The following is a 12754-nucleotide window of genomic DNA, read 5'->3' on the forward strand; positions in this document are numbered from 1 at the left end:
CATTGTTTTTGTCATTGGGGTAGAACCTGAGCCGTTCCTTTCCATGCAAGAACATGTTTCTTGTATAGTCATTTACACGAAGTACAAACATTCTAAGTCAACATAAGCCATTGACGATTCTCATGGAACAAAGGCGAAACGAAAGTGACAACAGCTTTTCTCCGTCACCACCATTTCCCAGGTTATCTGACTTTACAACTGAGTCCGTAAATAGATGAAAGTATCAGAAAGAGAATGTTGCTATTTGCACAACTAACCTCTAGCCTGACTAAAACTCGGTCCCTGATGCTACTCATCTTAGCACTTGAACTTCTTCTGCTCTCTCTTTATCTACTGCCAACCCTGGCAAGTCCTCGCCGGGCTTCCCATCTGTACTTGGTTCCTCAGGTATCTTCTTAGCTGCAGGTTGAGTCCCAATTCCCGTTGCATCCGAACATACTGCTGTTTTATCGGGATTGAGACTCTCTCCCTCTTTGGCCTCCTTCTCGACATTTACTTGTTCTCTGGTTTCTGCCTGTGCTTGAGGAGTGGTAGCCATTTCAACTTGTGGACTTGGATGTTTATCTAAAACACAAACACCATGCTCTTGGGACTGGTCTTTCGGCACATTACAAGGCTTGAAAACCTCTCTTTCATTCTTGCATTTAGCTTCTTGCTCCAATGGAGGTTTAGTGGACTCGACAGGTTTGGCATCAACTTGCTGACTATTCATGACTGGGCCACTATGAACTGTGTCTGAGGCTGGTTTCACTAAACTTATGCGGGTAGCACTAGATGTGCTGGCAGCTTGGCCTGAAAGTGGTGGACTTGAAAGACCGGTCCGGATATGGTGAACATTAGGAAAAGCTCCAGAAATGGCAGAACCTCCAGACATGGTGTGTTTTATTACAGAGCTACCTCCAGAGGGAATTACACGAACGGTTTTCTTTGCCTGTGCAGTCATCATAAGTGATGCAGCATCCAATGGGGTGGCAATGCGAGCACCAGCAGCCACTGCCGCCGCTGTTATTTTAGTAGAATCAGTGTCAGTGCTAGGCTTTGGTGGTGATCTTTTGATGGATACAACAGATTTCACCATCGAGCTGGACTCCACTGCAGGAGATGGTTTGGGTGGCATTAAAGCTGCTGGTTGAGACTGATTTTGAGCTAGCTTGTTACCAGTGCCTGAAGATTAAACAACATTTAAGGTGCGCCGAAGGCTATAAATTATTACAAGCTGTTCATGTCGAGCAATAAGATTATGTACCAAACCAAACACTGGATATTAAAAAACTGAGCTTGGTAAAACTGCTATGGCAATATCCTTGACATTTCCAAACATATGAAGATTTTTTTATTTTATTTTTGGGACATGAATGGCTTAGATCAGTGCCCTCTGTCAATGAGAAGAAAAGAGCTATGTAAAATATGCTTCAAGCATAACCCTTTGGAAAATAATAATAATAATAATAATAAAGTTCTAAAAGTGGCACTTGAGATTTTACAAGAAAGTATTTTTTCCAACTATCTTCAAGAAAAGAAAAAATAATTTTGAAAAATACCATCCGAGCAAATCATTTTCTTTGGATAAAAAAAGGACCAGGAGAAGGGGGGCCAGAAAGCACAGTTTAGTCAAGATCAGTCACAAAGCTATGAATAGATGATATTAGGAATGACTCGAGAACCTGATGTCAAAATTCTCTCGGGCCTGCCAAGGGCTAGAGACATAGCACGATTAGCTGCTACTTGGGCCTCAGAAAGCTGGGTGCTGGTTAAACTTCCAGCTCCTACATTCAAGTTCTTCTGTCTCTTCCTGATAATGGCCCACCTCTGCAACAATTAAATTAAACAATAGACATTTAGCATATAGAGGAGAGAAAACCCAGTGAAAGAAAGCAGATTCTTTTTTCTTTCTTAAGAGGAACTGATGCGATGAACACGCTCTTGAACGATCAAATCTCAGAAGCAACATAAGCTGTTTTCCGACATGACAATAAAAAAGAACAAAGAGGCTAACAAGAAAAGGAGAAGTAGGATTGTTGTTAAGCATAAGATTGAGAAAGAGCAATTATGCACAAGTGATTGTTTAGCACTCAGAAAGCTTAGACAGCCGACGAGTATTGCCATTTGCTGAGTTCCGTTGCCGGGATTTGAACCCGGGAAAACTGGGTGAAACCCAGACATCCTAACCAAACTAGATCACAACGGAATCCCATATTATAGTAGTTAAATTCCAAGGAGCTCAGTAAATAGCCAGTTGAAAGTTTCTACTCTTCGACCTATCTCTATAGCTTATCTTCAAATGGAAAGGGACACAAACACTGAAACAGGATATCAGTATGAAAAATTCATTGTCTATTCACAAGCAACGTCTGCCGGAGCCCCTGAAGAATGAATATGCCAAAAAGGTTCATTGAATTATCACACCGAATGCTTAAAAAGTTGCCATTCACACAAAAAATAGACATAGGGTATTCTCTTGGCGTCACAGGCCCTGCCAGTCACTTCAAGATCCTTGCTGCTAAAGCATCAAAATAGCATAACAAACACCATAGTTTATTTCAATGAGGGAGGGAAAAAAAAAAAAGGGTACAGGTTTTTTTTAGAAAATGGCTATTGAAAGGGCAAAGAATGTCTTTAGAAGGATACATGCCCATACTAGGAAGAGGCTTTGCTGGGTGCTCATAATTCAAGAACAATCAAGAAATATTAGACGCAGAGTTACAAAACTCGAACAGTCTTTTCCTTTTTTATTTTTTTATTTTATTTTTTGCGCGAGTGGCATTTTTTTCCACGGCAATTTTGGAAAAAAAAACGATTTAACAGCAAGTTGCTGATATACATAATTTTCCACTATAATTCAAAACAATAACAATTTGACAACCATTATGTTATACTAAAATATTGGCAAGTTGCTGAAATACAAAGCCACTGTAGGTAGAAATATAGGGATTCTTTATTTTCAAAGATTAGCTTTATATATATCTTTTCTATCTCCATGCGCAATAAGTAAATAAATACCATGAACTCTATTATTTAAGCAACTATGTGTGCTACGAGTATTACAGTTGTTTTCATGTAGTGTCAGGTGGGATCTAACCACACAAATTTGTGGTACCTTTAACTCGTCCTCGGTCGTACCATATCATTCATTTATAATATTTTAAGTTTCTATGGATCCCCCTCAGTGATTTCCAAATTAGGGTGGTGTCAGGTGTGGTCAAAGCAAGTTTCCTATTCTAATCCCCTCTTTTGTTCCTCGTGACAATTATTAATAGCCACGTGAAGTCTAACGTGCCACGTAGAATAAATGACAGCGGAATAAGGACCTGAGATAACTGTGAAGCAGTTCTGTCTCCCTTGAAGTCCGATTTCAAAATGTTTGCCCAGTTTCCTTCACCACATTTCTGCACAGCAGCAATAAGTTCCAGATCCTCAGCCTTGGACCACAGTTTTCTCTTCTTTTTCAGAGGCAGATTTCCATCCAATCCTCCAGAGGATGCCACTGTTGGCATTGGTTGTTTCTGAACAGAAACCGGAACAGTAATATTCAAGCTATGCGTCGATGAAGGTGCTTGTAAAATTTCTGAGCGTCCTTTGGATGATTGGCCATTTAGCACATTTATAGTCAAGGGAGCCTCGACAGTCAAGTTATTCGAGACAGTAGACTCACTTGGTAAACCTGAGGCAATTAGTACCTGGACAAGATGACACTGCTGAATCAGAAGGATAGGCTACAGAAAAAGGAAATGAAAAAAAAAGAGGGGGCTACCAATTTATTATGCACATCGAGAAAGCTATTTGATACATGAAGGATGAAAATCTGTTGGTGATTAATCCAGGAATATGAAACATCCAGAATTATCTAGAAATATTTCCAACGTAAATTGTCAGAAAGCTAGCTTATTATTTGACTACGGAGAATATTGTATCTGTGAAATTCATGGACTATGAAGTACCACTTTACACCGTAAGTATCTCACCGATTCATAAACAAGCTGGCTTCTAGGAGAGAATCTCAAAAGGATGCCGAAAACCAGCAAGCCCTTTTGAAGTATTAATCGAAACCTTCACATAATCTATACCACAACCAAATCAAGAAAAAGGACGGACATAATATAAAGCACCTTGACGGAGGCTGCAGCCTCAGCCGAAGATTCCTGACTGACAGCAGGACTAGCTTCCAATTCCAATTCTAGATCGCTATCATCGTTCTGCAGAAAATTAGTAAGACATCAACAAAACTAAGAAATGCTACTGGGAATGTATATTAAGATACTAGAAGAACGAAGCAGATCAGCAGAGTACAATGGAACTATTCACGATGAGCGTCAAGGCACATTCATGTAGCTACCAAGATAAAGAGAGGAAGACCGAAGCATAAGAATTTAGGCTCCATCACCGAACAAAGCAGTCATTCGCAGTCACTTACTCAGCCAAACATGAACTAAACACATTGATATTCAAATGTACATTCCAGGCAATTGAATACAGAAAGGTCGCGAACTTACAACAGGCTCGGCATCATCTTCCATTTTCTCAGGCAGTGTGTCGCGGTAAGCCAGGTGGCGCCACAACATCTGATACTCCCGTGCATTAGAAATTCCGGTCGAAGAATTCCTCACCAAACTCTCCCAATCGATCTTTGCGCCCCGGAAATTGGCCACTTCTTGCAGCAGCGTCAGCACGGTAGGGGCTGGATACCTGGAATAGGCAATATATACGTACAAACACGGCAAAATCGCATCAGTAAACGGGAATGTACTGCAAATGTCGGAAAAATGTGCAGAAAACTGAGACCTTTGAAGGAGGATCGACATGTCCTCTTCAGTGATGGACGCCTTCCCGTTGATCTTCGGCTCCTTCGCTTCAAAATCAGTCATCTTGGTCAGCAGCACCGTGAAGAGAAAACAGTGAAGAGAGTTTCGGAGACAGAGAGTCGAATCGCAGAGACGGGGGAGAGAGAAAGAGAGAGACAGAGGGACAGGGGAAGAGCGATAGCGATAGCGAGCTACAGTGACCGCGAGAGACGTCGAGTTGAAGAGAGTGAAAGACACGCGCCTCCGCGGGAAAGACCGAGAGATGACGGGCCGAGAATCGGAATCGCATTTGGGAATTTTGGGAGGGGGAGAGAGGGAGATTCCGGGATCCTAATTCTGGCCCCCGAAGTTCTCCATTGTCTCGGATTGGTCCTTATCGTTCTAGCAATCGAAGGGAAGTCCATGTACGATTTCCGTAGGATTCTTGAAACTGAATGCGAGATTTTTAGTCTAATTAATATGTTGTTTTGATATGTTTTTATAATTATATCTCCGCCGTCAGTGAATTATTGTTGGAATCTTGAAACTGAATGCAGTGAGAGACTTTTGATCCGGTTAGATTATTATTTTTTTTTTTTATAAGTAGATTGTTATTTTGATATGTTTTTGCAGCCAAAGCGGCAAGATTGACTAACACCCCGACTTTGAGCATGCAGGCACCGATAGAAGCCAAGTAATTGGACCATATTAGATATCCTAGGGGTGGTTCGAGGTCGTCAATAAGTCAGCGGGGTGATTTATAACAAATCAGAAGTTCGAGATACAATGCTACTATAATCATTGATGAGTGGAGTTCATATGATCATTATCTGTGTTGCTAATTGTCATTATTTTGTCACGAATTAAACGAATATTAATCAAGTATCATATATTTTGTTTTATTTTTATTTATTATTATTTAAATATAATGCTGGTTTTGTAATTATTTATAGAATATGATTTTCTTTTGCATGATAAAATCGAAAATATTACCTACTTAACATTATTTCTTTTTTCTGCTACATTTAAAAATATGATTAAAAAATATTACCTGCTAAACTTTTTTTTCTTGCACGTGTCAACATCAAATTATTTGATTCTCCTCTCTCAACCTCCTCACATTCTATCATACTACTCTTACTCTTTCTCATAAATTATTTATATCACCAACTCTCACTTTTTATTTTTCTTACCATTAATCTTTATTACCCTCTTCCATATATTCGAACATTAGCGTATTGAAAATCATTCTAATTGAAGCATGATATTAGGTCGGGTTATGCATAGATAAGTTTGTAGTAATCACAAAGTGAGGGACAGTTGCATCAAAGCGAATTCATCTTATTCAAATCTTAAAGTCGCACTACAAAACTTTATGTATCTTCCAAAACAATGGAAAGAAAAATTCTACTTAACCACTTGTCTAAAACTTGTTCTTTATCCGACCCTTAAACCTTATCTAGGAGCTGCGAATAAAAGTATCCAATGTCCTTTTAAAACATATGTCACTAGCTTCCCTCCATCCGACTTATCGGACTCCAAATACATATGCACGCCAAAAATAATCTTTACCCACCGAAAACACCATACAGTTGAGTGTTTTCCCTTGCGGTAATAGGGGCAGAGCGGGGGCACCAATAGAAATTTCTGGTATGCAAAGAATCTAAAATCTTCTTGTCATGCTTGGAAAAACAATGCCATTCCGAACTATGGAGAGGACGCAGGAAGCATGCTAATGTCACCAGACATCTCTTAGGTATCGCCCGTCCATCTGCAGTTTCTTGACGATGGCCTCCGCTTTAGATGAGTCAACATTCTCCTAAATTATTAAAGTACGTAGGTGAAGCTTGTAAGAATCCCAGAGAAACCAGGAAAAAGTATGCTAATGCGCATCGTGAAAGTAAATGGCTTGTTATAGTAGCAAATGTTAAGTAAATATATGTGTAAACAAATCAAACCTGCTCCTGAACAATTGTATGCAAAGTCCGATGAACATCTCGAGCCATGCCCTTTGCATCACCACAGACATAAAGATATCCGCCTTGCGAGATGAGGCTCCAGACTTGCGCTGCCTGTACATGGTGAAAACGCAAAAGCAGTTGCTGAGCATGCAGCCTTCTGTAAGATGAACATCCATTAACATTCAAACACTCACTTTATCCATCATCTTGTGTTGGACGTATTCCTTTTGTGGCCCCTCACGTGAGAATGCAAGGATTAGCTCAGATATTACACCTGGCTCAACAAAGTTGTTGAGCTCGTTCTCGTAAATAAAGTCCTAAAAGAGAATGATAAATGAGAGATCCATATGCTCTAGATAAATGTTTAACATGGCAATCAGACGTAACATGATATCTACCATTCTGCGATTTCTGCACCCAAAGAAGAGCAAGGCAGCACCTAGCTCAGAGCCCTCCTCTTTCAAGGCCATTCTTTCCTGAACGAATCGACTTCTCTTTTAGTTTTCAGCTTCCAAAGGATAAGCCAGAAAATTTACAAATTAAAGTAACCGTAGACCTGTAAAAATCCCCTGAAAGGTGCCAAACCGGTGCCAGGACCAACCATGATAATAGGAACTGTGGGATCAGCGGGCAACTTGAAATTCGACTGTCTAATAAAAATAGGAGCCGAGCCACAGTTGTGGCTTTTCTCTAGAGGAACTGCATTCTGATGCATTAGGACCAGATCTAAGTTAATAAAGCTGAGATGGCAGGCAGATTTGTTCAGGAAAAAGGATGAAGAAGGAATTGAACGGTGCTGAAGGCTAAGTTTGTTACCTTCATCCAAGTAGAGCAAATCCCTTTATGTATTCTTCCTGTGGGAGTTGGACCATAAACTAAGGCACAGGTTACATGCACCCTATTGGGGGCAAATCTGGAAAAGACACACAGTGGGGTCAATTAAGCATCCCCAGCATCATAAAAATATGGATAAAATTTTTGGGTAACTGACAGGCATGAAAGATTAACCTTGGTGAGGATGATATTGAATAGTAACGAGGCTGCAGGCGTGGAGCTACTGCAGCAAAGAACACACCAAGGGACGGTTTTGCTGAAGGGAATTCCGCCATTACCTCAAGGAGACTCCTCTGACTCGCAGCTACCCACTTTGAGTACTCATCCTGAGAAGGAATAAGGCATATTACAACCGTAATAACATTATCAAAAAATTCACAAGGATACATTAAGGACTGGAGCGGCTCATAGTACCTTTCCCTGAGGGGATGCTAAGTGCTTGAGTCTGTCAGCTTCACTAGGTTCGGTGGCATGAGCAGCTAAAGCAAGTAAAGCAGCCTGAAAACACAAGGATATAGACAACGCCAGAGTTTCATGAAAATAAGCTATCTAATCTAACTAAAAGAAAGGCAGAATTTGCAAGGTTAGTAAATGATTCACCTTCCTTGGAGGATTCAAGAGATCTGCATAATGTGCCAATGCAAATCGGAGAGTACATGGACCAGGAAAAGCAGGCGGCAATGAGCTCCCACGGGGTGAGCCATCCTCATTGTCAGTGTGAATAGAAAACAGCATATCCAGCGGCTGGCCCAACAATTTTCCAGCTTCTTCAACGGTTTCGTCACAATTATCAGCATAAACACCCACATGATCACCAGTCTCATAACTACAGAATAGGAAAAGTGACATAATCAAATTTAATTAACTGTTTGCTCATAAAAAATAATTAATTAATTAATTAAAATGAATAATAATAATAATAATAATAATAATTAACTGTTCATTTGAAAGCACAAGTTAGTTGATTGCTGACAAATGACTGGAACAAGTATTGATAATTATTAGCAATGTAAAGCTCAAACTATAGCCGACAAAAACTACCGGTAAGGCTATAAGCGGAAAGCAGTACCATCCAGATCCGCAAAGGGCTCTAAACCTCCACAATGAAAAACGCGTATCAACTTAAATCATGAGATCCAGATCCATTAAAAATGGAGGATCCCAGATAAGATCAAGTTTAACTATTATTTGGATAAGTCAGGCATTAGTCTTCATCTAAATCAATATTTCAAGAAGAATAAACAACTTACGTGATGCCTGTCCCGGTGATATCAAACTCCAGATGAATGCATGAGCGGTCAGACTCAGGTTTGTGCAGCTCTCTTTGCACAGCAACATTAACTCTACAAGGAACAATTAGATGACAATATCAGCAATCGCAGTGGCATATATAAAAATCATAAGCAGCAAATGACTCAACAGACCTGCATGGATGATGAATATCAAAAGAAGTACTGCCATTCGCCATGCTTGAGTAATTTTCTTCATGCACATTAACAGGAGAGTCATGAATCACTACTCGGTACTCAGGAATAACAGCAGTATACGGGGTTGCGACACTATTTATGTCATCCTCATCTCGTAGTAATTTATCCAATTCAGGCCATAATAACTCCCTCCTGCAAATAAAATATAAATAGCCAGATATATCAGCAGAGAGAATTAACTCTTCTCAAAATGAAGATCTAGTATAATCCACTCGGCAAAAGAAATTTGGTTAAGACTGCACTTTAACTAACTGAGCACAACTGACTCACACAACTTCTAGATGGTAGATTGGTTTAGCACAGATACGAAGGTGATCTTTAGGATAAAGAATGAAAAGCATTGCAAATGAACAAGTTGAAGTGAATTTCCAACAGATTCCAGTTGAAAAAGAATTTGAAGACTGCAGCATACCAGGCAGCAAAATCATCCTCAATGGATTGATCATCATCACCCAGACCAACCGGAATGAGACACTTTGCTCCTGTATCAATGATAAACAAATAGAATCTGCTCTTTAGCAAGTGGGCCGAAGTGCACTGAAGGAACTTAAAGATGCAATGTTCATGAGCAAGAAGATCCACACATACATAGTCACATCATAAAGAAAAAAAGGTCACAAACTTCACATAAAGCTGAAACATTAGAGCCCCAGTTTCACTAGTTAAGTACAGAAAAGTTGATGCCAAGAAAGAGTGAAATATCTCATTTGTTGAAATGCTAATCTTCATGGCAGAAAAAAGAAGTGCTGATCTTCTACTAATAGAGCGAAACCATATATTTAAATATAAATAAAAACTGTGTATATATTATATATAAAAAGAGTAACAGAGCACAATATAGTTTTCCATCATCTCAGTACACAGATATTGATGCCTACCTTGTTCACTCAGTTTTTCATCAAGTACCTTTGCTATCTGCATAAGAAGAGGTACTTTAGATGATAGAAAATCATAACTAACATAGGATAGGTTGATTGCACGAAAGAACAGATATATGAATAAAATATCAATCAAAGAAATGTACGTTTACCTTGTTGAAGTGTTCGTATTGGCGGTTTCCCAAACCAAAGACACCATAAGTGAGATGCTGCAGCCAGGTGCCCCTTTCATCACCCTGCATGAAAAATAAATTTTCTATGTTGATATATAAAGAGAGAAATTGGTGTCACCTAGCAGTAACTAATTGTTAAATTTGACCAAATTATCCTCAACTTGAAAGTACTAATAAAAAAACAACATACGATACCATAGAAGGGATATTCTCTCCCCACCAATACGACTTTCTCACTCTTTTTCCTCTCTATATATGATGTGGTCTGTCCCACAAAATCCACCTCTCCTCTCTCCCTCATCCTCCCACTCACCTTCACTTCTATTTGGCCTGAACAACACCCTCTTACTGTTCTTCCCACTTCTCACCCATAATTGTTTTTCATTTATTTGTAGTTAGTTCACCTTAAAAAGAAAAGGTCAAGTAGAGACGTGGTAGACGAGAGCTCAAGATCCAGTATGTATAAAACTAGAAGCAAAGGGACTCATTCAGTTATTTAGGGCAATCTATTACTAACCTCAGTAAACCATTTGTAAAATCTAGCGGCATTGTCAGTTGGCTCTCCATCTCCATAACTACAATGGCACACACAGATTGATAGTGAATATATCCTGCGCATTCATATAAGCAATAAAAACTCTCCAAAATGTCAGAAATAGATGAGTTTCTTACGTTGCAACCATAAAAAATGCCAGACTCTCTTTCTTCAGCTTTTCTTCATATAGGTCATCCTCAACAGCATAATCGTCCTACAACCGAGGAAAAGTTACATACCCAAAAATGAGAATTCTGAGAGTACAGTTACTATGCCACACGAGACAGCAAGCTCAACGTACCAGATCAACAACCCTGACAGCTGCTTTGTCATATCTTGCCTTGATTTCCTCAGCTAATGCCTGTAATCATGTATTTTTTTGCCATGCAAAAGAGTGACAATAAGAAGCAAGAAAATTTAACATAGATCAAGAGGCAAAACCAAGCAAAACTATCAGTTTTTTTCCCCCCTCTTCAATTTTCTTTGACCACCTAACTTTTCCTTGCACAAAATCTACCGGCTCCAATAACCCTCCCAATCTATTCTACAATGAGATACTCCTATGCCTGCAAATACTTCTTCACTCATCAGGCCAATTTCTTCCAATCAGGCCCCATCAGACTTTCTCCCATTAATCTCTACTCATAACTTTTTTCTTTTTATACAGCTCTTCCCAAGCAATAACTTTCAAACCGCCTCTTTCAAACCCTCAATCTTAAATCATTCAATTTTAAGACTGAAGACCTTTGAACCCATCTCAGTTTACTTCAAAAGAGGAAAAAGAAAAAGACTTTGATGTTTCAACTACAACATTACCCCTATCATGTCTGCATTTCCTATGCCCAAAACTATTCAGAACCGGTGGTTAATATGGTAGGGAAAAAGAAGATGTAAGAACAACAACAGGACAGAGCAAGTAGGGACAGAAAAGAAGAACTAAGAGCTTGTTTGGACCACCGGGGACGGAGGTCTATGAAGGGGTGAGTCCTGGATTGGTCGTTACAGGTTGATAACAAATTCAAAGACACTAACAATCCGAATTCATGACTTTAACCATAAGATCCTCATGTTAATTATTAACAGAAACTATTCAAACTGTCGCGGCACATCTGAATGAGCTCGTTTTCGAAACAACGCCCAATAACCTCTGTTGGCCCAGTCATCGTCTTTACAATCAGTTTTTCATGATAAAGCCCTTAAAGTCATCACCACTAATCAGAGTGCGATCATCTGGGGCTTAGCGAAGTAGGGTCTAATGAGCATCGATCCGACACATTGAAACCGGAGTTTACAAACTATTTGAAGCAGAATCATCCAAATCGCAAACTCGAATAGCTGTAGAAGCTATCTCCATGCCAAAATTGCATATATATAAGTATTCAATTGCTTTCGACAATTCCAAGAATTGGAAGTCTCCGACGGCAGAAAACGGCCAGCCTGGAAATGATCAAAATCTCACCTTGGCGAATCCTTCCGCTGTGCCGGTCTGAGTGCCGAACAGGACGGTGACTCGTGTCTTCCCGGTATCCGCCAAGTCCTCATCCTCCTCCTTGGCAGACGACGGCGGCTTGAGGGCGACAACCGGCTCCACGCTCCGATCGGACGATCTCCGCCAGACGATAACGAGGAGCCCAATCAAGACGGCGATCGAGGTGGCGGCGATCACGAGGGCGGAGTCGGTGACGGAGCCGCCGAGGGATACTCCGAGGGCGGATTCGATCGAGCGGACTAGGAGCGAGTCAGCTGCCATTTGACTTTCTGGTGAAAGAGGGGGAGCAGCACGAGCTAGAGCTGGAGATCTCTCTCTCTCTCTCTCTCTCTCTCTCTCCCCCTCGCTCTCACTCTCTCTAGAGAGAAAGAGAGAGGACTCTAGTCCAGAAGCTTGTGAGGGAGACGAGAGAATAAACAGAGCTTCGACGCTGGAGTTGTGGTGGTGGCTGGGAGAGCCGAGACAGAGAGAGAGAGGGGACAGCGGAGACCGGTTTGCGGAGGGGATGGTGGCGGGACCGATGAGGAGAGGCTTGGGGGGCCTTTGACTATAAATTTCATTTCCTTTTCGTTTCCTCTTTCTCTGCGGCTTCTCTCATAATATTATTTTCAATTATAAT

General features: G+C 40.4%; 2 protein-coding genes across 2 annotated transcripts; both read right to left on the reverse strand.

Moving 5' to 3' along the window:
• Positions 1-38: 38 nt before the first annotated feature.
• LOC116203604 lies at positions 39-5116 on the reverse strand. Its single transcript, XM_031535405.1, has 6 exons — positions 4780-5116; positions 4491-4683; positions 4107-4193; positions 3309-3677; positions 1665-1809; positions 39-1164 (listed from the first exon to the last, which is right to left on the reverse strand). The coding sequence occupies exons 1-6, from the start codon at positions 4860-4862 to the stop codon at positions 293-295; spliced, it is 1749 nt and encodes a 582-aa protein (XP_031391265.1). The 5' UTR covers positions 4863-5116; the 3' UTR covers positions 39-292.
• Positions 5117-6098: 982 nt separating this feature from the next.
• LOC116204519 (NADPH--cytochrome P450 reductase) lies at positions 6099-12692 on the reverse strand. Its single transcript, XM_031536649.1, has 18 exons — positions 12106-12692; positions 10948-11007; positions 10784-10860; positions 10629-10686; positions 10091-10174; positions 9939-9975; positions 9473-9542; positions 8998-9192; positions 8824-8916; positions 8174-8399; positions 7988-8071; positions 7748-7899; positions 7556-7652; positions 7296-7445; positions 7138-7215; positions 6934-7056; positions 6737-6850; positions 6099-6597 (listed from the first exon to the last, which is right to left on the reverse strand). The coding sequence occupies exons 1-18, from the start codon at positions 12394-12396 to the stop codon at positions 6517-6519; spliced, it is 2070 nt and encodes a 689-aa protein (XP_031392509.1). The 5' UTR covers positions 12397-12692; the 3' UTR covers positions 6099-6516.
• Between the last annotated feature and the right edge of the window lie 62 nt (positions 12693-12754).

This window comes from Punica granatum, chromosome 4 (assembly GCF_007655135.1).
Source record: "Punica granatum isolate Tunisia-2019 chromosome 4, ASM765513v2, whole genome shotgun sequence".
NCBI lineage: Eukaryota > Viridiplantae > Streptophyta > Magnoliopsida > Myrtales > Lythraceae > Punica > Punica granatum.

What these genes read in the sequence shown, in the direction of transcription:
- LOC116203604 (XM_031535405.1), bottom strand. Translation starts at nt 4,862, where the DNA reads ATGACTGATTTTGAAGCGAAGGAGCCGAAGATCAACGGGAAGGCGTCC. An exon ending in AGGCTGCAGCCTCCGTCAAG is followed by an intron (nt 3,678 to 4,106) that starts GTGCTTTATATT and finishes CATCTTGTCCAG; the next exon opens with GTACTAATTGCCTCAGGTTT. An exon ending in CGAGAGAATTTTGACATCAG is followed by an intron (nt 1,165 to 1,664) that starts GTTCTCGAGTCA and finishes TTTAATCTTCAG; the next exon opens with GCACTGGTAACAAGCTAGCT.
- LOC116204519 (XM_031536649.1), bottom strand. Translation starts at nt 12,396, where the DNA reads ATGGCAGCTGACTCGCTCCTAGTCCGCTCGATCGAATCCGCCCTCGGA. An exon ending in GATATTCATCATCCATGCAG is followed by an intron (nt 8,917 to 8,997) that starts GTCTGTTGAGTC and finishes TGTTCCTTGTAG; the next exon opens with AGTTAATGTTGCTGTGCAAA. An exon ending in TAGCATCCCCTCAGGGAAAG is followed by an intron (nt 7,900 to 7,987) that starts GTACTATGAGCC and finishes ATTCCTTCTCAG; the next exon opens with GATGAGTACTCAAAGTGGGT.